General features: G+C 39.3%; 2 protein-coding genes across 2 annotated transcripts in view; one reads left to right on the forward strand and one right to left on the reverse strand.

The window, feature by feature from the left end:
- The window catches only part of LOC134744448 (uncharacterized), a 42,671-nt gene extending 33,301 nt beyond the window's left edge, over window positions 1-9,370 (reverse strand). Inside the window, exon 1 of the mRNA XM_063678260.1 lies at window positions 9,042-9,370. The gene's annotated coding sequence lies outside the window, so the exon portion shown is untranslated. The remainder of the gene's footprint in view (window positions 1-9,041) is intronic.
- Window positions 9,371-10,325: 955 nt separating this feature from the next.
- LOC134743932 (baculoviral IAP repeat-containing protein 5.2-B) lies at window positions 10,326-11,685 on the forward strand. Its single transcript, XM_063677563.1, has 2 exons — window positions 10,326-10,672; window positions 11,544-11,685. Exons 1-2 carry the CDS (start codon window positions 10,382-10,384, stop codon window positions 11,667-11,669), a joined length of 417 nt encoding a protein of 138 aa, XP_063533633.1. The 5' UTR covers window positions 10,326-10,381; the 3' UTR covers window positions 11,670-11,685.
- The last annotated feature ends 13,572 nt before the right edge of the window (window positions 11,686-25,257 follow it).

Here is a 25,257-nt window from a genome sequence, read left to right on the forward strand (position 1 = left end):
AAAGTATTTTTTTTAATTCTACGGTCATGCGCTGATTTAGCGTTTACATGTGTTTTCTGTATGCGAAAGTAGTTCTTTCTTAATATAAATGCCTACAATTTTGATACTCCCTAATGATGAAATGAAAACTATGTCAGTATCAGTACCGGTACTAGGCTCCAGTACATATCCATCGTTTTTTCTAGTATCCGGAGGGGGGTGTTTTTTTCCGTTTTGTGTCATCATCTTCCTCGCGTTGTCCCGGCATTTTTGCCGCGGCTCTTTTTTTCTATGTTTGGCCCATTCAGGTTCTTTCGACGGTTATTTTACACACACTGCTCCGTATTGGGTCATAAGCAGTTACAGCTTTCCTAATCCCAGTCATTTATAACGCAAGCTCAACCAGGAAAAGCTATTAGCGACGCCGCAACGCAGCAGGGATCCATTACAAGCACATGTCCGAGGAAATCTTGATTGAGAGGCTTGTGTTTTCAATCAAGGTCGATATGTGTTTGTGAGTCATAAGTGGAATGGAAAACAAATTTTGAATAAAGGATATATTGTCAGTACTGCAATTAACACGTGGTGTAATTTGAAATCGAGAATTTGACAGTGTAGCCTTAATATTTTCAGTGTGCAAGTGCTATATTTGCTTATGAAAGTCTTTGAGGCTTAAACGATGCCATTTAATGGAACACATGTATCTCATTCAATGATCGCATCTTGTCGCATCGCATGTATAACTAATCAAAATACGGAGAGTGGGTCTTAAAAATATACCAAACCAAGCAGATAGTGGTGATATTAATAGGTACAACACGATTTACATTGACTTTAAAAATGGTCAAGAAATTCTGAAACATTTTACCTGACAATTTTCAGCCTCAAGGACTGCAAACAGGCAAGTAAGTGACATTATCACGAAAAACTGGCCATATCTTGAGATACGCGCGAAGTTTTCAATTACTTATTACCCGATTATAAGCATTCGCAGGAGATCCTTAAATCGTTGAGATCTCAGTTTTTTATGCATTATTCCAGATTTTTCGAAGATGCCGGAAGGCCAGGACTTATTTGTCATCATTTGTATCTGAACTCTTCAACTATTATACAAGGTTTTGTATTTATTATGTAAACCCGTACATTTTCTGTCGGAAAGCAACATTTGGTGATGTGGAACTGCTGGGGAAGTCCGTAAAATGACAACATACGGTTTTGTGACAAGATTTTAATTATCATTGCAAGAACGCGATTGGTCGTTTGATTGTTTTTAATTTTGTCCGTCGTGTTGGCATTGGTTCGGGTCGGGGGTCGGGGGCCAATTGGTCTATTAGCAGGCAATTGATTGGTCGAATGCCAGGCATGTGATTAACACAGCATAGGTGTTCTGAAATGCGAGAAATAGTCTACCTTTCTACTGAGGCGGAGATGAAAGGAAACGAGACGTGGAGGAATCAACCAAAAATCAAGCATTGGTTGTAATACTCTATACATAGATCCATCCAACTACTTGCAAATACATCACATTCCGGTGCTGATGTGATATTGTTATTTTTCGAGACTGTCACTCGGCCATTCAGAGATTAAAAAGATAGTGACTAGTGGATTGTGATTGGCATTTGTACCTATACAGGGTGGCTTATAAATAAGTGCATTCCCGTTACCAAGGAGGTTTTGAGATTATACTGAGCAACTTTTACTATTGGACCAACCACGAAATCGCGAAAAAAAAAACCCTCCCATAGAAAAAGGCCCAGCCAAAATTTATAAAACAACAATTTTTTTTTGTGAAACTATGCATTTTATTAAAATTAAATAAAAGTCGTAATGTGTAAATGGCCAAGCTGCCGTAATCGTAGTGCGAGCCGCAGTGCGGCGGCCGCATCGATCGCGCTGTCCCGTATCATCCAGGGAGCACTGTTTACCTCATACAGGGTTGCTCCTTTTTAGGGTTCCGTACCCAAAGGGTAAAAACGTGACCCTATTACTAAGACTCCGCTGTCCGTCTGTCTGTCTGTCACCAGGCTGTATCTCATGAACCGTGATAGCTAGACAGTTGAAATTTTCACAGACGATGTATTTCTGTTGCCGCTACAACAACAAATACTAAAAAGTACGAAACCCTCTGTGGGCGAGTCCGACTCGCACTTGTCCGGTTTTTTATACCACGATGGCAAACAAGCGTACCAGTGCCAGATATGCAGGTCTGTGAATGAGGTCCTATCAGAGGTCTGTGATTTTTCGGTGACATTGTAAAGGAGTACGGGGTCGGGAACGATTTTCTGCAGCATATACATCCATACTAATATGGGGCATTTTCTATGAAAACCTTATTGTCGTTGGCGCTTACGCCGCACAGTGTCGCGCGGCATGGTATTTACAACAAGGTCCATTTTTGTTTGTCTGATTTAGTTGAAATTTGGTATAGAGATAGTTTGAGTCCCGGGGAAGGACATAGGGTAGTTTTTATCCCAGAAATCATCCTTTAAGAGGGTGAAAAGAGGGGTGGAAGTTTGTATGGGGAATCGATAAAAAGCAGATTGCAGGGTAAAAAATAAACTACGCAAATTACTAACTCCACGCAGACGAAGTCGCTGGCGAAATTTAGTAGTTGATAAGTTTAACAACGGCGTTTGTGTATCAAAGCTAAAGGAAAATTTGAAGATAGGTAAATGATTGTAGTTTTAATTTTTAATTACCTACATTTTGTAAAAGTGTTATTTATATACTTCTTGAAGTGGCAGGAACCGCCTCGGGGACAATTAACGTCATTTAAATTTGGAATTTGATTAATTAAATTAAAATCGAAATTCCTTCAACTCTCACATGACGTATGCCACTTCAAAGATTTTATTGTTTATATCACGTGATGTTATGAAAGAGCGGGGTCTTCTGTCACAGCACAGGTATTTTATAAATATAAAATACTTGTGCTCGGTTTTATATATAGTATCATACCGGAAACAGATCGAATAACTAAAACTCGAATTGGCCTGACGACTTGTGAACATATATTATGATTTATGAAGTATAGTTTCGTGATGTCACTGACCTCGGTCTTTATTATCATGTTACTAATAAGTACAATTTCGCGAAACCGCAACTTGTGTACAAAGAAACATTTGTTGCCTTTTATATTAGAATCTGAGTGGCCTAGGTGCTCACAAATATCTGTACACGCCAGACACGCCACTATTGTCAAGACGCTAGAGTGCGTGTTCAGATATTTTTGAGCACCTCGGCCGCTCCGATATATCTGACGGCGACTGTACCGTCCGAAAGTAAACAAAGCATAATTACATTATCTAACGTCATAGGTCATAGGTTTATTTTATGTAAACTAAAACTTATGCCCATAATACTAAGGTACAAAGTTGCAACTGATCAGCTCCGTACATGCTCTATCAATTACTTCATATAAAGTGGTAGTAACAAAGAGTAATAAAGAAATGTTTGCACAATATGGTGTTGGATATTTATTGTTACACGTGCATAGGTAGTATACAGTAACGAAGAAAATTGTCACTTACACTTACGTATATCGGTTGGTTGGTATTAGGTTGGTGGGTTGATTGGTATTATGACATTTATGACAAAATATTTATCAGTACGGTTTTTACTCACTATTATTTTTAGTCGCTTTTGGCGACATGTTTCGGATTCTTTGGGAACGAGTGTCCGCGGCGGTTGTACGTTTATGAATCAAGAAAATGTCTCAGTCGGATCTGCTACAGCGTTAAAGAGCTGCAGTGAAATGTGAAATAGGATTTACTTATGGTATAATAATATACTCCGCCTGGTACTCTCTTCCGAGACTCGCGAACCACGTGATTGACACAAGCCTACGTCGCTTGTGTCAATCACGTGGTTCGCGAGTCTCGGAAGAGAGTACCTGGCGGAGTGTACTATACCATGGATTTACTCGCATTTATTACATTAAGCTGGCCATACACAGTACACACTAGAGGGTATGCAGTTTTGCCTGTACAGTTCAATTGCACAGGTAAAAAGACAGACAGACAGTGGAGTCTTAGTAATAGGGTCCCGTTTTTACCGTTTGGGTAAAGAACCCTAAAAACATCGTAAGTGTAAAAATATGGGTGCATACAACTTTTTTTTTTTACTAGCCTATTATGGTGTGCCACTGCTGGGCAAAGGCCTCTCCCCTTGTCTTCCACGACTCCCGATATAGTGCCTCCTCCGGCCAGTTGTTGAGAAAGGTGTCCAGGTCGTCCCGCCATCTCCGTCTGGGCCTGCCGGGCCCCTCTTCTGGCATCCATTTGGTACAACTTACTCAAATATATATCCCATAGTTATTAATTCGCTGACATAAGAGCTATGGGACAATTGGGACATATTTTTGAGTATGATGAGTGCACCGATATTTATACACTTGATGTACCTAATTTCGGCCTGATATATGGAACATGGAACAAACAATTGGACGTGTAATTTAACCTTAGCAAAGGTCCTTTGGACAATATAGACGGGTTAAATGGTTCACGTATTGGACCTCGGGTAGGACCTTGTCGCATTATTGCGAGGACCTTTAATTACTTCGCAATAAGACTCAATAAGTATTACCTACTGTGAAGCTATTATAGTACCTACCTATGTAACTATGAAGCATAGAAGTCTAAAAAAACGTAAATGCATATGTGTACACCTAAAAATAAGATTTTCGAGCAAGTGGAATGGAATTAACTAGGGTTGCCACCCATACTATAATATATAGTATCGTACTATATTTTAGTCACTTGTACAATATATTATACAAAAGCGATATAGTACAAAAAATACTATATTTTCATCACTCAAGAATGGGGTATACAAATGTCACCGATATCGCATCGTATGCGACTTGGATTTTTAATTCGCCTCAAATCGGCGTCCTACTTTTTTTTAATTTCCCAGTAAATACTATATTTTTTCAATATTTTGACAAAAATACTATATGTGTATAGAAAAAAGGTGGCAACCCTAGAATTAACCCTTATATGCATTGTGATGTATGTATGTACACAACAAAAAACATATAATTTCATGCATAATTAGATAAAATCAATTTGGTCCTGTATTTTTATCGTAAATTAATACATTTTCCGTTGTTTTATTCTTTGCCTTATTTAAGTTTAAAAAAATTACATTTCTTTTATGACGAAATGGCGCAAAATTGGGAAAATTTGGAAAGTTGATGATTTTTAGTATGCAATTTAGGAGGTTTTTTCGGGGTTTGCAATTATTTATATTTAAAATCTTTATTATAGGTATATTACAAATAGTATAAATTAAATTAAATATTATTAGTTTAAATTTCTTATGGTAGTAAGATTTTTTATGTATCTTTTACCAATAATTATATAAATTTACATAAATTATGTACATTCTATTCTAACACTGGTTTAGCAGTGAAAATCGATGTTTGAATTTTTTTTTTTTTCAGAATCAGTAAACAATTATGTAAGCCATATATTAATGTCAGGCAAAAAGAAAAAAATCATGCATTTAAATCATGGGTTAAATTTGCGTATTTGCAAAATAACTTCTTTTTTAAATTATAATGGATATTATGGATTTCCGCAAAGTAACGCTATGTCCAGCAGTGGACGTCTATCGGCTGACATGATGATGATGATGATGATTACACAAATGGAGGTTCTCTTTTCTTCAAGTTTAATGAAGGTTAGAACCTCAAAGAAAAACTAGTTTACCGAGGAGTTGATTAGTGCAATAAATATCGTATATATATATATCGTAATAAGTATCGCCGATATCGTCCGGCGGACTGGTAATCAGTGGGCCCCTTTACAGGAATATTATCTTAAGATTCACATTTGGAAAAAGCTTTCGAATCCCTACCATTGTGAGATTTGTGAGTTCAACATAGAACTTTAACGTGGGGCCGTAGAAATAAATCACGCAGATTTAGTGTTGACTCAAATGGAATAACTTAGACAACTTATCGTAGTTTCCGTGGGGATTCAGATTTGCTTTATACCTACGATATTATCTATCTGTGGAAACTGTTTCAATTCAATTCAATTACTTATTTCGAATCATTTTTATCCATATACATAGTGTTAGTAAGTACAACAAAACTTGAAATTAATACTCAATGTGTATCAATGTGTTTCTATGTTATTACCTAACTTGTTACTCTAGCTGTAAGTTCTCCTAAAAAATAATAAAAAATTAAAAAAATATTTATTACAATACAAGTATAAAATTATGTGCATGAATAAAAAAAATGCAGTTTTTTTAGCTCAACTGGCTTCAAGATTATGATGGAGGTTCTTATTCTTATAATTCGTTGTAGTGCGGCTCCTTAGCTCGATTTAGTATGGAGGTATGGTCCCATCCGGCAGAAAGCACGAAACTTGGCATGCATATAGCTTTTATAAAATTCAAAAATTCAAAATTCGTTTATTTTTTAACAAGGTTTATCCTGGGTGTCGAATCCTCCTTTTAAGTTTGACACTTGTGTTAGGAGGTATTCGCTCTTTCATACAAAGGTGAGAAAAAAAAATTAAAAAATAGGTTTGACAACTATAGTTTTATAGACCGCGAGCCAGGAACAGATTTCCATGACCAATCGCCTTCCGGGCGATAACTCGTATAGTGGTTAACAGCTATGTATGATGAACCCTCGTGGACGTCAGCTGCCGCAGGAGATGGGCATTATTCGAATAATTTTTATCGGAATAATCATTCTAATAAACAATAATTCACGTTTTTTTTATTCAAAAATAATTTATTCGCGGATGAATGACGAATAATTTAAATATTCGTTATTTGATTCGAATAAGTTCAGGAAAAATATTTAAGTATTTTGCTTATTCCACTCAAATAAAAACACGAATAATAACACGTTTAATATGACTCGTTTTTGGTGAATATTTGTTCTGACACATGAAAGATTGTTCAGGGTTACAAAGGATAAGCTCAGGTAGTATAATAAACAAAGGATTAACGTGAGAAAACCCTTCTTACTCTTTTATATACAGCTATCTCTATCTAGGCCAGGCTAGAAAGTTACTAACTTTGTGTGTGAATTGTGACGTTCCACGGATAAAGGTACCTTATGGCGGTTGACGTCTAATACGTCACGTAGCACCACTTTTGTATTGGAGCGTCGCTAGTAACAGCGTAAGCGCCGACCGCCATAAGGTATCTTTACCCGTGGAATGTCACAAATTGAAAATGAAAGGGGTCTCACACCTCATACTAATAGACATGCTTTTCCTGGTTGAAAAGTTGACTAAAGAAAATATGGCTTCTACTTTATGGTACTCAAAGTAGTTATTCATTATTCATTTCAAATAAAAAGTTAATCCAATGTAATCCTCGCAGTTGTAATCTTATCAGTTCTAAACAGTAACAAATAACAAATTAATGTTAGGATTTTTATTACCAATATCAATAGCTGCCAATAGATTAAAAGATTAGAATACCTACAATGGTACTGCTAGGTGTAAATTTTAATATTTATGTATGTAGTTTTAGAAACAAATGTGTCACTTTCAAGCAAAAGGTTCCACATTGTCGCTCGCCATAAAGATGCTCTGACAGGTTTTTCGTATGAAGATATAAGCAATTTTCGTCGTTATGGTAAGCGACAATGTGGTACCTTTTGATTGAAAACGTCACAAATTTTCAAAACACTGGTTCATTAAGTTTTTATTTTCAAATTTGCAATGAATAATGTGTTCCAAAACAGGCATTGTCGACTTAGGGCAAAACTACTAGGCTAAAGAGAAACTGGGCAGGTCATATACAACCTATGCACCCGCAGAGATTAGCTAAACTGGCCAAAAAGGTGGCCATGGTGTCACAATGTAAGTCAGAGAGAGATGGCATGACAATTTGGACACATTTTGCAACTAATGGATAGTTATAGGCTTTAAAAAAAAGAAATGTGTATTATATCAGTCTTGAATGTCACCACTCCATTGGTTGTGTATACTTAGTTGAATTTTTTTTTAGGTATCTGAATGTTACTTCCTAGTTGTCTTCCTTGTCGGTCCCTCATTACTGAGGATCGTGACCACTTGGTTTTGCAGCTCCTGTAATTTGTCTCCATCAGTCTCGATCTCCCGTAGCCCTCACCGCTTGATGGAGTTTGCCTGAGGTGGCCTTCTTAACTTGGTCGGACCATCTAGTTGGTGGGGGGCCCTGCGGTCTTACGCCTTCCACTTTTCTGAGCACGACCATTTTCTTCAAGCTTTCAATACCTCTACGCATGACATGGCCAAAGTAAGACAGCAACCATTGTCAGCATATGGTGGATAGACGTAGGATATCTTATAAATTCTAACCCGGTGGTAAAAGAAAATCTCTTAAAAAGTGCTTTAGCTGTGGAATGAGCTCTCCTATGATTTGACTGATATAGTACAGTCAAGGGGACTCCCGTTCATTTAATTTTTTTGAACAGCCAAAATTAAAGCTATAATAATTGTCATGATAACTATTGTTCTTATTAGTGCCACTTGCACCATTCCACTAACCCGGGACTAACCGGTTAAACCGTTAACCCAGTGTGGAACTGTGGAATTGTACTGGTAACCATGGTAACTCAGGTTTAACCGGTCAACGGGTTAACGGTTAGTGGGATGGAGCAAGTGCATGGCACTTAGCCAGATTTTTTTTTTAATTCACAAAAGGAATATTTTGCTTAAAGAAATTCATAATGACATAGAATTAAGGTCATTCATGATAAGCAGCTAATAATAGACAGTCAGAGCCCTGAGCTTAAAGAGATTTAAATATAAACAAAAGTCATGAACGTTTCTCATAAATCTAATTAGTTCGTGGCAGTGCTTTTCAAATCATAAGGAAGGCCGAATTCCCTAACTACAGATAAATATAAATACGGGCCAAAATAGCACGTGTTCTGAATTAACCGCTACATACTTTTACATAATTATGAAAACATAATAAGTACTTGCTACGGCCTAAACGGACAAACTAAATTTATGTAAATTTAACACTTTTCCTTTTACATTCGTTACAGTCTATAGCTAGATGACGAACCGACAATGTGAAAAATATTTTAAAGTACTCACCAAAATACTTTTGAAACCCGGACTGTGCTAGAAAACAGCTCCGACCATCGCAGAACCCGCGGGAATCACAATACACACACGAAAACAAAAGAAAGCGCTAATTATTTACAAAAAATAACAGAGGATAGCTAAACGGTAGGCACTGGTTCGTTATTTTATAGGAAGAACTCGTAAATACTGACTATATGAACAATATAGAAATGGTTTATCAGTTGGTTTTGCACGATTTTACTATCTTATGTGATTGTATGGAAATTAAATCGCAAATAAAGGCTTGCAGACTTCAGCGACAGCTAAACTGCTCGTATTCGACTCGATTGTTCGGTTCGGGTACTTCGGGGTCTTCGGGTAATCGGATCGGCGATTCGGCAAAGCTCGGTTCGGAATACAATCGGAAATTGCATGGAAATTGTCTCCTCTAGCGCTGTGATTGGCCAATCTGACTCTAGAAGGTGATTGGTTGAATTATTATTGCCATATAAAATCTGTCCTTAATGTGAAAGAAATACAACAGTTATAACAAGGTCTCAAATGTCTTGGCAAAAAACCTCGCAACTAAAAGATAAAAGTAAACTACTTTTTTTGTGCTCTATGGTTTACTTTGACAGTCAGTGTATGGATTATAAGCTGCGCTCCAGACTACGCGGCTTCGCGCCGCGATTCGCGCACGAGTGTGGAGGGCCCTATATAGTCTCCATGATGAGTCAGTGGCTGTATTTGTCTGATGAAGTTATAGCTTATATATTATACTATATATTATACTACTCTTTGAGTTATAGTTGGTCAAACCTCGACAAACCAAACAGTCATTATTCTGAGAACCAAACTGTCAGTAAATAAGAACAAAATTGTCACTGTGTTTTTTGATGGACACTTTTCATACATAGAGATTTGGCTCCTTTATATAGTCTCCATGAGTCAGTGGCTGTATTTGTCTGATGAAGTTATAGCATATATATTATACTACTCTTTGAGTTTATAGTTGGTCAAACCTCGTCAAACCAAACTGTTAGTAAATAAGAACAAAATAAACTATACTCATCCTTTTCTTTTGGGTGCTAGTACTAGTATAAGACAAAGATAGTATGAGTCTCTCTGTCTATGTTTGAAATGAGACAGTCCTTTGACAAACTTTAAGGTCCTCCACATTCATGCGCGAATCACGGCGCAAAGCCGCGAATGCGAGTGTGGAGAGACCTATACAATATTCATCATAGACAATATTTTATATGACGGCTATTTTTTTTATTGATGTTTGAATTTGACAACTGTATATTCAAATCAAAAATTTTAACTGCCGAAAACGACTATCGGACTCATCTTGTTGTGAATTTGCTAAAATGAAAACAAACGAAATACAAGGGAGTAAATTATACTCAGTTGATGTAAGACTGAAAACTTTTAAAAACTGGCCCTTTAACGATAAAAACAGATGCAACGTCCGAAACATGGCGGAAGCAGGATTTTATTCGGTTTCTACGGGAGACGACGATGCCGATGCCGCCAAGTGTTTTCTCTGCGGCAAGGAGCTGGACGGTTGGGAGCCCAACGATGACCCTTGGTCGGAGCACAAAAGTCACGCACCAAAGTGCGCTTTTGCACAGCTTGGGAAGACAGAAGACGAACTTTTGGTACGTAAACAAGTTAATTTCGTCAGTTTTAAAAATTGAGCTAGTATGTACTTAGGTTTTAAATTATGTGAAATCGAGGTTTCTAAAAGGTTCTTATCTGTACGTACAGTCGCCATCAGCTATATCGGAGCCGCCAAGGTGTTCAAAAATCTGGCACTCTAATACCTTGACACAAAGGCGTGTTCAGATATTTGTGAGCACCTTGTCCGCTCCGATATATCTGATGGCGACTGTACGTTTAGTTATTACAAGGTCTTGGCATTAGTTCAATTGTATTGATGTACCCAATGATTTGTTGCAAGATTGCCGGATGTTATTCTGTTAGTAATGTATTATAAATCAGAAATCATCGCATTTATTCGTGATAAACTATAACATACAAAAGTATAAAAACAACAAAGAGATATAAACATAAAAAGAAATAAATAGTTTACCACGAAATGGACCCGCCTCAGCATAATGCTAACCCAAAAGTCAGCGCTGATCATCCGGCGAGACCATTTATAAACTAACACTATAATATGATGCGTGGCGATGGACGGCAGTGTATAATGAATGCCTGCGATTCTGTGAGGCGATGGATGCTAGGTGCTCAACTGTTCCAATATAATTTGTCTGTCTGTCTATACTAATGTAATGTGCTATTATTGTTGTTATAATTGTTGCTGTTTTATGTATTATTATTGCTGTTAGTTTTAGTTTCGTGACACATTGGTTCGTCTGCCAACAAACCACTGTGTGGTTTGGCAGAAGAACATATGTATTTAGTTGTAAGTAAGATCTTTAAATAAACATTTCTTTTTTTTTACTGTAATGTCATGTAAACATTCTTATCAATAAAATAAAATAAAATAAAAAATGATTGTTGCAGTGTTCAGAGTTCCTGTCTGTGATAAAACAGTATATGATCAATGAGCTGAATCAACAAGCTGAAGCCATCAAATCACAACTTGACAATAAGGCCAAAACAGTACGGAGAACTTGCTTAAAGCTTTAATCCAGTCGCTTATTAACCTTTTGTATGCTTAGGAGCAGATCTGCTCCATATGTCCAATTGAATATTCAACTTAAACATGAAGTTGTCATGATTGCTATTTATATCGCAATTTTTTGACATGGGCATATGAAAGGTTAACTAGCCATCAAGTGACTGAAGGTGACATAAAGTCGTCGGCAATAGGACTTTCAAAAACCATTCATTCTTTAGATGACCGGTTTGGCATGGCATAGTGGGTAGTGACCCTGCCTGTGACGCCGATGGTCCTGGGTTCAAATCCCGGTAAGGACATTTATGTTTGGTAAATTTTTTAACTAGGATTTTTAGGGCAAGAACCAGGAATTCTTAGCGACTGATTTTGTATAGAAAACCACCAAAGGCACACCCTACTCTCAACATGTTAAATTTAATTTAAATTTTAAGACTGGGACGACTGCCCCGAAACTACCTTTCCATACTAACATAGTCCCCATTTCCTCTGGATATTAACATTATTGAATATAATTTTACACAGTTTGATGTATTTTAATCATAGCCATTTATTTTTTTTTCATTATTATAAGTTATTATAAATACTTCTATTTAAAAATTTGTATGAAACCTGTTTTTCGTTCCTAACTTTCATCATGTCAATATCCAGGTTGGAAAATGAGGACTATGTTTGTATGGCGAATAGATTGTCCCCTTTCCTCTTAAGTTGTATTTGCTCTATAATTATAGCTGGTCAAGCAAATCTTGTCGGTAGAAAAAGGCGCGAAATTTAAATTTTCTATGGGACGATATCTCTTCGCGCCTACATTTTTTAAATTTGCCGCCTTTTTGTACTGACAAGATTTGCTTGACCAGCTATAGTACTCAAATACCTTAAAGACATGTTCATTTCATGTATGTGTTACTTAGATTCCATCAAATTAAAGTGGTGTGATACCTATACAAACAAAACATAATTGTATTTTAAATATAAACTGAATATGTATACTGTAATTTTATAGTAATAGATGACTGAATAATGAATAATTTTATATTAATAAATTCATTATGACTTTAAAACTATTGTTTCTTTAGATACAAGGGCATTTTGGGCTGAATTATTTATAATATAATTGGTTTTTATCATATTTTTGAAGCCTAAAACGTTTTAAATTAAATAAAACATGGTAAATTGGTTTAGGACAAGTCACAAGATATCTAGGAAGCAGACATATTTTCTTTTCTATATATCTTCACATATGGGGCCATATTATTATGGTTTATATATACATATGCATTTAAAGCTCAAATTGAATGGCACAACACCAAAAGCACTACTTATCAACAGTGGCGTTACTAGGGGGGGGGGGGGGCAGAGGGGGCAAGTGCCCCGGGCGCCATCCAGGGGGGGGCGCCAAAATGGGCAAAAGGCAGCAGCAGGGAAACTTTTGTCAGTCGTCAGGGGGCGCAAATTTGGTGACTGCCCCGGGCGCCATATCCTCTAGCTACGCCCCTGCTTATCAAATCATTAGGTATTTTATTTACCTAAATCAGCATTTCCCATATACTTACTTTACTCTTTGGTCGGAGCCTAGTCAACTTTGGGAACCCCTGACCTAAATACTCCGTTCTCTTTGTAACCATAAACAAACCGATTGCCGTAACAACCTACTTGTTACATCAATATACAAACTGTTTCCTAGCAACCGCCAAAAAAATAAACAGCATCAAATTTGACAGAAAGAATTGTTTTTGAAATCATAATTATTAATATTTTTATTTTATTTAGTATATGAACTAGTGAATTAATATAGTTAACAATGGATGTAAAGAATTTGGAGACATATGCCATAATCGGATTTGATGGTAAGTGTAATTTTATTTGTAAAAAATGTTTTCATTCGTGTCGTGTAGGTTCACCTTATTTAATGTTACAATTTGAATTATACAAATTATACACTTAAACCTTCCTCAAGAATCACTCTATCGATAGGTGGAAACCGCATGAAAATCCATTCAGTAGGTAGTTTTTGACTTTATCGCGAACATACATACACAAAAACAGACAGGCGCGGCGGGGGACTTCTTTGTTTTATTAGGAAAAATCAGAATGGCAAGAATCAGGGTGGTGAAAGTACAACGTCCATGTGACTATAAGTACTGTCCGGCGCGCCAATTCCGTGCATTCGGAGGTCGAGGAAGTGGGAGGGTGTGCGCCGCGCCCGTACGTACAAAATGACACCACTCGCTCATGACGCCCAACATTCCTAACATTCTTCAGCCGTGCACGGAATTCGCGCGCGGACAGTAGGTATAGTAACGGCACCAGTCATGGGACTTGTAAGAGGAAATTTGGAGTATTTGTGATATTTCCCTGATACATGTAAAATGTTACCGCCTTGCGTGTTAGAAGTTGAATGTCCCATCCGTCTTTTATGTTTCAGACGTGTTGTATCAAAAATTCAGCAATTAGTTTCCACATAATTAACAAATTAAAACTATGTGTTTTTTCTCCAGTCATGGTCGGCAAAGCTCCAGTAATGGTACCCCGGTAATGGGCGTGGATCCAGTAATGGTGCCCCTAGAATGGGCATCCCTATGAGTATAAAATATTGGAATAGGAAATAAGATTTGGCAAATTCAGCTTCCAAAATTTGACCCACACTAATAGACCGGGAGCCAGGAACGGATTTCCATGACCAATCGCCTCCCGAGCGAAAACTCGTATGTACATCGAATAATTTTGTCTCGATTAATTTTAGGAATAATTATGATCATGGTTGTTTTATAGGTTTTAGGGACTGGATTTCGAAACTGATAACCATCTTGGAATCCAAGATGGCGGACATGCACTATGTCATAAAAGTCGTCATGGATGGCGTTTTATGGGTTTTAGGGAGTGCTAGTTTCGAAAATGATGACCATTTTGGAATCCAAGATGGCGGACATGCACTATGTCATAAAAGTCGTCATGGATGTCGTTTTATAGGTTTAAGCGAGTGCAGATTTCAAAAATTATGACCATTTTGGAATCCAAGATGGCGGACATGCACTATGTCATAAAAGTCGTCATGGATGTCGTTTTATGGGTTTTAGGGAGTGCTAGTTTCGAAAATGATGACCATTTTGGAATCCAAGATGGCGGACATGCACTATGTCATAAAAGTCGTCATGGATGTCGTTTTATAGGTTTAAGTCGTCATGGATGTCGTTTTATGGGTTTTAGGGAGTGCAGATTTCAAAAATGATGACCATTTTGGAATCCAAGATGGCGGACATGCACTATGTCATAAGTCGTCATGGATGTCGTTATATGGGTTTTGGGGAGTGTCGATTTCGAAAATGATGATTAGTGTATTGGCGTCTCGAGCACTTACGTCATAGTGACGTCACTGACAGTTAGGTGTTAGTCGATGATAGACCGCGAGCAGAGCAGTCGTATCACGTGATGTTTGGGTTGACGAGCCGTTGGAAATACATTACATCGTATGATTTACTGTGGTAAATACAGGACATTACAATGACCATTTTGGAATCCAAGATGGCAAATTTACGACGGCTCAGCCATACGGTCAAAATTAGGTGGGGCTTGCTCGACCAAATGTCATAGAGGGACCCTGGCAGTTTCTGACGTCGCCATTTTTATTTCAAAATGGCTGATTCTAAATGGCGCCCGATTTTCAAGTTTGTCCTAGCGCGCTAAATGTTGGTCACGGAAACTCGGGGTCCCATGGATTGCTATAAAAATTTTTTTTTTTTAAATTCCAAGATGGAAAAAATTACCACTTATTTTGTATAGCAACTTCTTAACGGTGCGAGATGGGTGAACGGTGCTTGACCAAATGTCATAGAGGGCCCCGCGACAAATTGGTCTGATATTGCTTAATCCGTTTTTTACATACACATAGCTTCTTTTGATAGGTACTGTAAAGGTTTTGTAACCTTTACAGCCTTTTTTATCAGTAACTGGTGACAGCCACGTTTTGAATTTAGTATCGTATCGCCCTGTCAAATGGAACGGGGGTGCGTGATCGCCATTCCTGAAGAGGCAGTCATTCTGTATAGATGATTTGTCAATTAGCTAACCTGTGAGAAAAAAATAATACATTGAAGATCAATCCTCTATGTTTAAATATCTACCACATCTTCCCCAATAGGCGTATCCACTTTACAGTAATGGCCGCTTATTGCACTCCCTAAAACCCATATAACGACATCCATGACGACTTTTATGACATAGTGCATGTCCGCCATCTTGGATTACAAAATGGTCATCATTTTCGAAACTAGCACTCCCTAAAACCCATAAAACGACATCCATGACGACTTTTATGACATAGTGCATGTCCGCCATCTTGGATTCCAAAATGGTCATAATTTTTGAAATCTGCACTCCCTTAAACCTATAAAACGACATCCATGACGACTTTTATGACATAGTGCATGTCCGCCATCTTGGATTCCAAAATGGTCATAATTTTTGAAATCTGCACTCCCTTAAACCTATAAAACGACATCCATGACGACTTTTATGACATAGTGCATGTCCGCCATCTTGGATTCCAAAATGGATATAATTTTTGAAATCTACACTCCCTTAAACCTATAAAACGACATCCATGACGACTTTTATGACATAGTGCATGTCCGCCATCTTGGATTCCAAAATGGTCATCATTTTCGAAACTAGCACTTCTACTCTACGAGTTTTCGCCCGGGAGGCGATGACTGACGAAATTTGCGTCTGGCTCGCGGTCTATAACTAATAGGGCAAGTTAATAATAGTTTGTAAAAACTATATTAATTTTATCTGAAGTCCGAGCATACCTCCTGACAAATTTCAATACTACATTTTATTGTTTAAACATGAAATGACGGCATGGGAAGCATCATTATGTAAATTGTCCCATCATAGGAGGCATGTAGTTTTACAGCTCCTATGATGGGATTGGGCAAAATACTACTATTTTTTTACATCTCTGGAGTCAGAAAATAGTGTGTTGTATACCTTATCTCATGGTGAATGCAATTAACAAAACACATTCTAGTTTACACCAACTAATAATTAATTAAAATTAAATATATGAACTCACCTCTCTTAGCAAAGTTGTTAAGAATTCTCACTCGTTACTTTTTTCAGTGACACGACAACTTTTGGGTTGGCGCCAATTCCTTAAATAATAACCGAATTTCATAAAAAGTCAAACTTAAGCAGCTCTATGACTCTTGTTTATGGTCAAATATTACCAGTGTTTATAAACTAGTTTAAGATACTTATTTTACAAGATTTGTAGTTTTATGACCCATTACCGGTTCCACGCCCATTACCGGGTCCACTACCCTATAGTTACAATCCAGACAATCTCATATAAGGCGATTCGGGTAATTCCGAATATCGAAAACAGTCGGAAAATTCCGACAAAGTTTAGATATATCAATATGATGGAATTTTGGGTGATTTTCGGAATTATTAATACTTATGTATTTTCCTTGCTTTATCGTGACAGTATTAGGTAAAACATGCCTTTGACGTGGAGTAAAAAAGCGCCCTAAATAATAATAATAATAATAAGGGCAGCTTGTGGCGAGCTGTTGGGGAGTGACGACCCCACGGACCCGAGTGCTCCAGAGAGTCGGTCAGGGTCTCCGTCTCCGGCGTGTCTTCGTCGGTCGGAGTGGACCCCAAGGGGACCCGCAGGACTCTCAGCTCTGGCTTGCCTTCATTGGCCGTCCAGAGGGGAGTCGTAAGAGCTATATGCTCCAGGGGTGGAAGTGAAAGATGCATAAGACACGAGTTGGCATGTTAACAGTCACTGGGTAGAAAGCGGCGCACACCTCTCGACACCCCTGAGCCGCTCACACCGGTGTTGCTCCTGGTCGTCTTCACGACGGCAGTTTCAGGGGCCCATCTAGTCAGCGGCAAGTCACCACCTGCCGCGATAACGTGTATTAACATTGTTATGGCAGGTGTCCGGAGTTCTTTACAATAGCCCAGTCTCATTGCCCACCCAAACTTCAATCCATAGACCGGTATACTGTTCACTTTTTCTGCAATAGTCCCAATGCCTGCTGCGACCGGTTCATGGGTGTCTATTGTTGCGCCTGTGAACGGGTTCCAGCAGGCGTTCTACATGACATTAAAGCTCTCCAAGGGGCCTCTACGTGTTGGATCTATATCCCCACGCAAGCCTATCAAAAGACCGGGATTTATAGGCCCGTGATATCCAAGGAGATATAATAATAATAATAATATTCTTTATTGTGCACAATGAAACATGATTAAATACAGCAAATTAACATAAAAAACTAAGCAGCAACAGGCGGTCTTATCGCTTAAAAGCGATCTCTTCCAGACAACCTTCAGGTAGTAGAAATTAGCGCAAGGAAGAAATATGTATAAGGGTAGCAAAAATAAATGGAGAACGAGTACAGGAAAAAAATATATATCAGCACAACTAAATATATAACAATATCAATACATGCATAAATGTAATATATACAATAAATATATATATATATATTCATACATACATACATAAACATATCACACAATACAGCTAAATTGCACTTCAATCAAAATTTTCCGTCAACGATGTCGAGACTTACACAATTTCATCAGGTTCCGCGATCCGTGGCCTGAAAGTGCATCCCGACGGTGACCATGTCATCTACCCGATGGGCAACAAGGTCTGCATCCAGCACTGGACCAGCAAGCAGATGTGGTTCCTGAGCGGGCACACCAACAGCGTGTCGGCGGTTAGTTGTTTTGTAGGTTAATACAGTGACAGTGGCACATCTAGCCGATGGGCAACTACTGCATCCAGCAAGCAGATGTGGTTCCTGAGCGGACACACCAACAGCGTGTCGGCGGTTAGTTGTTTTGTAGGTTAATACAGTGACAGTGGCACATCTACCCGATGGGCAACTACTGATGCATCCAGCAAGCAGATGTGGTTCCTGAGCGGACACACCAACAGCGTGTCGGCGGTTAGTTGTTTTGTAGGTTAATACAGTGATAGTGGCACATCTACCCGATGGGCAACTACTGATGCATCCAGCAAGCAGATGTGGTTCCTGAGCGGGCACACCAACAGCGTGTCGGCGGTTAGTTGTTTTGTAGGTTAATACAGTGACGGGTAACTACTGCATCCAGCAAGCAGAGATGTGGTTCCTGAGCGGGCATACCAACAGCGTGTCGGCGGTTAGTTGTTTTTAAACTATACTGCATCCAGCACTGGACCAGCAAGCAGATGATGTGGTTCCTAAGCGGGCACACCAACAGCGTGTCGGCGGTTAGTTGTTTTTAAACTATACTGCATCCAGCACTGGGCCAGCAAGCAGATGATGTGGTTCCTAAGCGGGCACACCAACAGCGTGTCGGCGGTTAGTTGTGTTGTTTGTTAATACAGTGACAGTGGCATATCTACCCGATGGGCAACAAGGTCTGCATCCAGCACTGGACCAGCAAGCGGACACACCAACAGCGAGTCGACGGTTAGTATTTTATTTTTATTTTGTAAATAATAAGTGATAGTAAATTCATGACATTGATTACCATTCTGATCTTTAATCCCTGTCTTGTCAACACTAGAGTCAGGCCAAGCTAACTCTGCAACGATTTTGATAGCACAGACTGTAAAAGTGTATTTCTAAACGTCATAATTTCATCGAAGTTTGACGTTTAAAATAACACTTGCACAGCAAAATCGCTGCAGTTTGCACATTGTCTAACTATTATGTACCTACTTTGAGCAGGTGGGCGTGTCCAGTGGCGGGCGATACGTTGGCTCAGGTCAGATCAACCACGTAGGATTCAAGGCAGCAGCGAAGCTGTGGGACTTTAAGAAGAAGACGTTACTCGGGAGCCATGAACTGCATAAGGTACTTACGCTGCGTTTATTATACTTACTCTTATTTTATTACTTTGTCATTAACTAGTTCAACTACGATTTAAGAGCGTAAAGCAGTGTGACTTTATGAAGATGTTAGGTAACATACTCATACTACGTCAACTACTTTTTAGGGTTCCGTACCCAAAGGGTAAAAACGGGACCTTATTACTAAGACTCCGCAGTCCGTCTGTCTGTCTGTCACCAGGCTGTATCTCATGAACCGTGATAGCTAGACAGTTGAATTTTTCACAGATGATGTATTTCTGTTGCCGCTATAACAACAAATACTAAAAACAGAATAATATAAATATTTAAATGGGGCTCCCATACAACAAACGTGATTTTTTTGCTGTTTTTTTTTTCGTAATGGTACGGAACCCTTCGTGCGAGTCCGACTCGCACTTGGCCGGTTTTTTTTACAAGTTTTTTACACGCTAGGCGCTGCACGCCGCATTTGAACATAGCTCAAAAAATGATGTTTCCCTAGAGGATATCAACTACGTGACGAAAACCTAAGCCTCTAAAATTTACAAGCGCAGCAAAGACCTAGTCCTGCTATCAATATCTTCAATGTTTTTCTCAGGTCCGTGTGGAAGCCCTAATGTTCACTTCGGACGAGCGCTACATGATCTCCCTAGGCGGCCGAGATGACGGCTGCGTAGTCCTTTGGGACTGCGTCGCGGGCGCGGCGACAGGCACGGCGCCCGCTGCACGACTGACTACTGGGGATGCAGTTACTCTTACTGCGTTGTCGTGCCGGCCTAACTCGTTCATTACTGGCGGGGACTGTGAGTATCCATCAATCCAACTTATTATCCAGCAATTCAACTCTCCATCTAGCAATCCATCTGTCCACCAAACATCCCACCTATAAATAATAATCTTCTTCTTCAGTCGGTCCCTCAATACTGAGGATCGTGACATCATGTCCTTCTGCTGAAGACCAGGTTCCTCCATAGGGTTCTGTTCATAAATAATAATCGTATTATCGATTATAAGGATATAGATTTTAAGAACCTTCAGTTTGCTACTTTCCATTTAATAAGTATTTCCTATAAATTGTCATTTAATTAAACTGTTACTCGGATTCGTCGACAACTTAACTGACAGTGGAAGGTTTTCAAAATTCATTACATATACGTATGTATACAAAGTACTCAGTTATCAGTTTAAATGTTGTAAACCTGTCCGTTGGGTTGCACGATGAATCTCTCTACCACTCAGTATCAACTCTTATAATGTTTCTATAATATCACATGTAAAAAATTTCGGCACTGTTTGTCTTCTCTGTAGTCTATTTATTGTATCTTTCTATGTAATGACTGTTTGTTGCCATAATAAAATAAAATAAAAATAAAAAATAATATAAGCCTTTTATTCAGACATTTTTTTTTACAAATTGAGAGTTTAAATATTATTGTACACAACTTATCCAAGTATAAATTTAACATAATATTAATGTTTCAGACAACATCGGTTTCGGTTTGGTCTGTGTGCCGTTTGGCAAAGGCCTCTTCCATCCCTTTCCATTTTTCCCTGTCTCTCGCCAGTCTGGTCCAACGTCTCCCTGCGAATTTTACAATTTCGTCTTCCCATCTCATTTTTGGTGGTCCTTGTTTTCTTTTTCTATCTTTCAGGAACCACCATATAATTCTCTTGCTCCATTTTTCTTTGCCCCTGATCATATGTCGTGTCCACCTCCATTTGAGTGTTTTAACTTTAATGGTTACATCTTATACACGTGTTTTAGATCTAATGTACTTGTTCCTGATTCTGTCTCTCAATTTAACTCCAATCCACATCCCACCTATCGATCTAGTAATCCAACATTACATCTATATTTTATTCATCTTGGCATGGCTTCGCCTGCTATTAGCCTCGACGCGAGGCATCTCGGGGCATGACGTTGTGGCACTGCACCTTCTAATAATAACGTGTTACAGCAAACCTTCGCGTATGGAACATCCGCGCCCAAAGCAAGGCGCTGGACGTGGTGGACGTGGCGCTAGGCAAGCTAAGGAGAAGCGTCCGATGTATCGCAGTCAGTGGCGACGACTCCTACGGCATTGCGGGGACCACGTGAGTCTATCCATCCAACCATCCATCCCGCCATCCATCCATTTATCCATCAAGATACATAGATCCCACCCTTTCAACTTCCTTAGACTAAAACAGGAGCAACTATCACTATTAGGAGTGCTTACATGTTATATTTCTTTAATTGGAATGATTTTATTATATTTCTCAGGACGGGAGACATGGTGAAATTCTCCATCAAGTACCCTTCCGACCCAGGCGCAGATGTAGCGGGCTGCAAGCCGGCTCTTATAGGTTGTTTGGCTAAATGTGGACCTTGGAAGAAAGGGAAGCGACCGGAGTCTCAGTGTTACAGCCAAGGTGAAACCAACTCTAATACACTTAACTATTAGGTTGTCAATCGTCTATCCTTGTGTCTAGCCGGCCCTTATAGGTTGTTTGGCTAAATGTGGACCTTGAAAGGAAGGGAAGTGACCAGAATCGCAATGTTCGCAGTCAATCGCAGCCAAGATAAGAGGGGTGTACCTATATGTACGTGTTTCATACTTTTGGCTCAGAGAAGGCAAGGCAACTTTAGCTTAGCAACTATCGGCGACGACAACGTGGAGATTTACTTTTTAATACGTTTTTTTTTAGTTTGATTAACAGTATGATCACTACGATCGATATGATAGTACACGCTAGTACCTTTAAAGAATCTGTTCTGCCAGAACACCCCTCGGGGTTAGGGTTGCCACATGGAAGAATTACCTATAAATGTCCTCATAAAAATCCTGACATCACCCCAAAAAACCTGACATTTCTTGTAACAGAGAAAGTACTTAGCTTGAAAGACGCCCCGGCGGCGCGCTGCGCTCTTCGGTGGATCATTCCTAAAAATCCTGACACTTGCCAATGCGCAATCCGGACAAAGGGTCAAAAATCCTGACTTGTCCGGACAAATCCTGACGTACGGCAACCCTACTCGGGGTTGCAAAGTGCATCACTGTCATAATATTTTCTAAGGTTATTTATTGCAAACTGCACATCACCCAACGGTGTTAAAGAACATCTCATTTTCTCATCTTGCAGGGGTGGAGGCAATCCTGATAATGTCCGACGGATGCTTAATAGTTGGAGCTGGAGATGGTACCATAGATATCCTAGATGAGATCAACTGGAAGGGCGAGTTCCCTAAGGGCAGGCTGCTAGACCCCAACATGCCGTACTTTAAAGCGGTGAGTCTCTCCTAAGTCTCTTAACTAGGGTTTGCAATCCGGATATCCGGATATCCGTCGAATCTAGAATCCGGATCCAACGTCTCATAGGATCCGAATATTTCGGATCTCACGGATCCGTTAAATATTGGTCATGGAACTCATGGACCTATAGCACAAACAACTTACGAATAAAATTAATGAATGATTTCGTACATTTTGTCATAAAAAAACATTATTGTACATTTATTTAGTTTAAATTCAAATACCTCAAGCTAGGTACATCACGCGATAACGTCATAAAATAAATACAAATATTGCTTTAACGAAACAGTAGTACTAGTAACATTTAAAGCTAGCTATCTGGATACCATCTGACTGGAATAAGGGTAAGTATTAGTATGTTTTAAAGTAATAGGGTATTACACTGTATTTAAAATAAATTATTTCACACCATGCATGAAATAAAGCACCAGATAATTATTAGAAAAAACATAGATATCAGTTATTTTGTAAACACAATTTCTATTTAATTAATTGGATTGAAGTATAAAAAGTAGGTTAGTTAACCGTGACGGCACGATGTAATTTTTTATATAAATTCTATATTAGCAAATCGTTTTGACAGTTTAAAAAAAGAAACTGATTTGACTAGGTAGTAGAATACCCTATTGTTATCAGGCTTTCGCCCAGTCGCCTGTGGGTCGTCTACCTGGAATGTCATTAGTGCTTGTGCGTGTCGTGTTGTTATCATTGACTTTTTTGTGTTATCGTGTCGGTTCCCCATCTTCTGTTAAAATGAATAACACGTGCTTGATGTGCTATATAATAGCATTGTAAAAAAAATCTATAAAGACTGATTGTTATTATTTAATTGTTAATTTGTAATTAAATGTCATACTTTTCTACACCGATTTCAGTACGTGAATTTCAAATAAATCCTACTATCCATGAAAATAGCATTTTTATACCGAATCCTTGTAGAACGTAACTTTTTTTATATATATCCGTATTATCCGTATATCCGGATTCGTCAAATTTTAATATTCGAAATATCCGGATCTGAAAAATTGACGGATATTGCAAACCCTACTCCTAACTAACAATACTGGACTAAACTCTGGCAAACCCGCTAGCCAGTAGGAAAAGGCGCCAAAATCTTTTTTTTATGGGAGGACAACCCTTCGCGCCCAAATTTTTGATATTTTCCGCCTTTTTCTAGTGACGAAATTAAAAACTTTATAAAAATGTTTTGCAACATTATGAGTGGACACATACAGTATGTATCTACGAGACCTTTTCTCTGTTCAGCGTACTCAAAAAATCATAAATTCCCTACTTATGGTGAAATTTCGATACCTATACATATAGACAGAAACACGACTGCAGCCCTATATTCTTACCAAGAAGTGCATTAAGTGCTACGCCTATACACCATTTTATTTTAACACACCATTTCTATAATCCAAGTACCTAGGCGTAGTTTACCCATGTGGATGAGTCCCAACAAACATTCGATAAATACTTCGTTCTGCACACAGGGCTTAAATACCTATCATCCCACAGCTCCGCTCCGCGAAGCTTCCCGGCTGCATCACCTCCCTGGAGCTCATGGAGTGCCCCGGTCACCGCGGAGGCGCGCGCAGACTGCTAGCGGCCACGCGCGCCAGCGAGATATACGCGCTCAGCGTAGACACGCTGGCGCCCGTGCTGTGCGTGACGTGCCACCGCTGCGCTATCAATGATATAGCCTTCCCAAGGTAACTTGTTACTAGCAAACTACGCGTACCAGCGAGATATACGCGCTCAGCGTAGACACGCTGGCGCCCGTGCTGTGCGTGACGTGCCACCGCTGCGCTATCAATGATATAGCCTTCCCAAGGTAACTTGTTACTAGCAAACTACGCGTACCAGCGAGATATACGCGCTCAGCGTAGACACGCTGGCGCCCGTGCTGTGCGTGACGTGCCACCGCTGCGCTATCAATGATATAGCCTTCCCAAGGTAACTTGTTACTAGCAAACTACGCGTACCAGCGAGATATACGCGCTCAGCGTAGACACGCTGGCGCCCGTGCTGTGCGTGACGTGCCACCGCTGCGCTATCAATGATATAGCCTTCCCAAGGTAACTTGTTACTAGCAAACTACGCGTACCAGCGAGATATACGCGCTCAGCGTAGACACGCTGGCGCCCGTGCTGTGCGTGACGTGCCACCGCTGCGCTATCAATGATATAGCCTTCCCAAGGTAACTTGTTACTAGCAAACTACGCGTACCAGCGAGATATACGCGCTCAGCGTAGACACGCTGGCGCCCGTGCTGTGCGTGACGTGCCACCGCTGCGCTATCAATGATATAGCCTTCCCAAGGTAACTTGTTACTAGCAAACTACGCGTACCAGCGAGATATACGCGCTCAGCGTAGACACGCTGGCGCCCGTGCTGTGCGTGACGTGCCACCGCTGCGCTATCAATGATATAGCCTTCCCAAGG

The sequence above is a fragment of the Cydia strobilella genome, chromosome 9, assembly GCF_947568885.1.
Source record: "Cydia strobilella chromosome 9, ilCydStro3.1, whole genome shotgun sequence".
Lineage (NCBI taxonomy): Eukaryota > Metazoa > Arthropoda > Insecta > Lepidoptera > Tortricidae > Cydia > Cydia strobilella.

Coding starts and splice junctions, on each gene's coding strand:
- LOC134743932 (XM_063677563.1), top strand. CDS start 10,382: ATGAAAACAAACGAAATACAAGGGAGTAAATTATACTCAGTTGATGTA. Junction 10,673..11,543: donor AGACAGAAGACGAACTTTTG/GTACGTAAACAA, acceptor TGATTGTTGCAG/TGTTCAGAGTTCCTGTCTGT.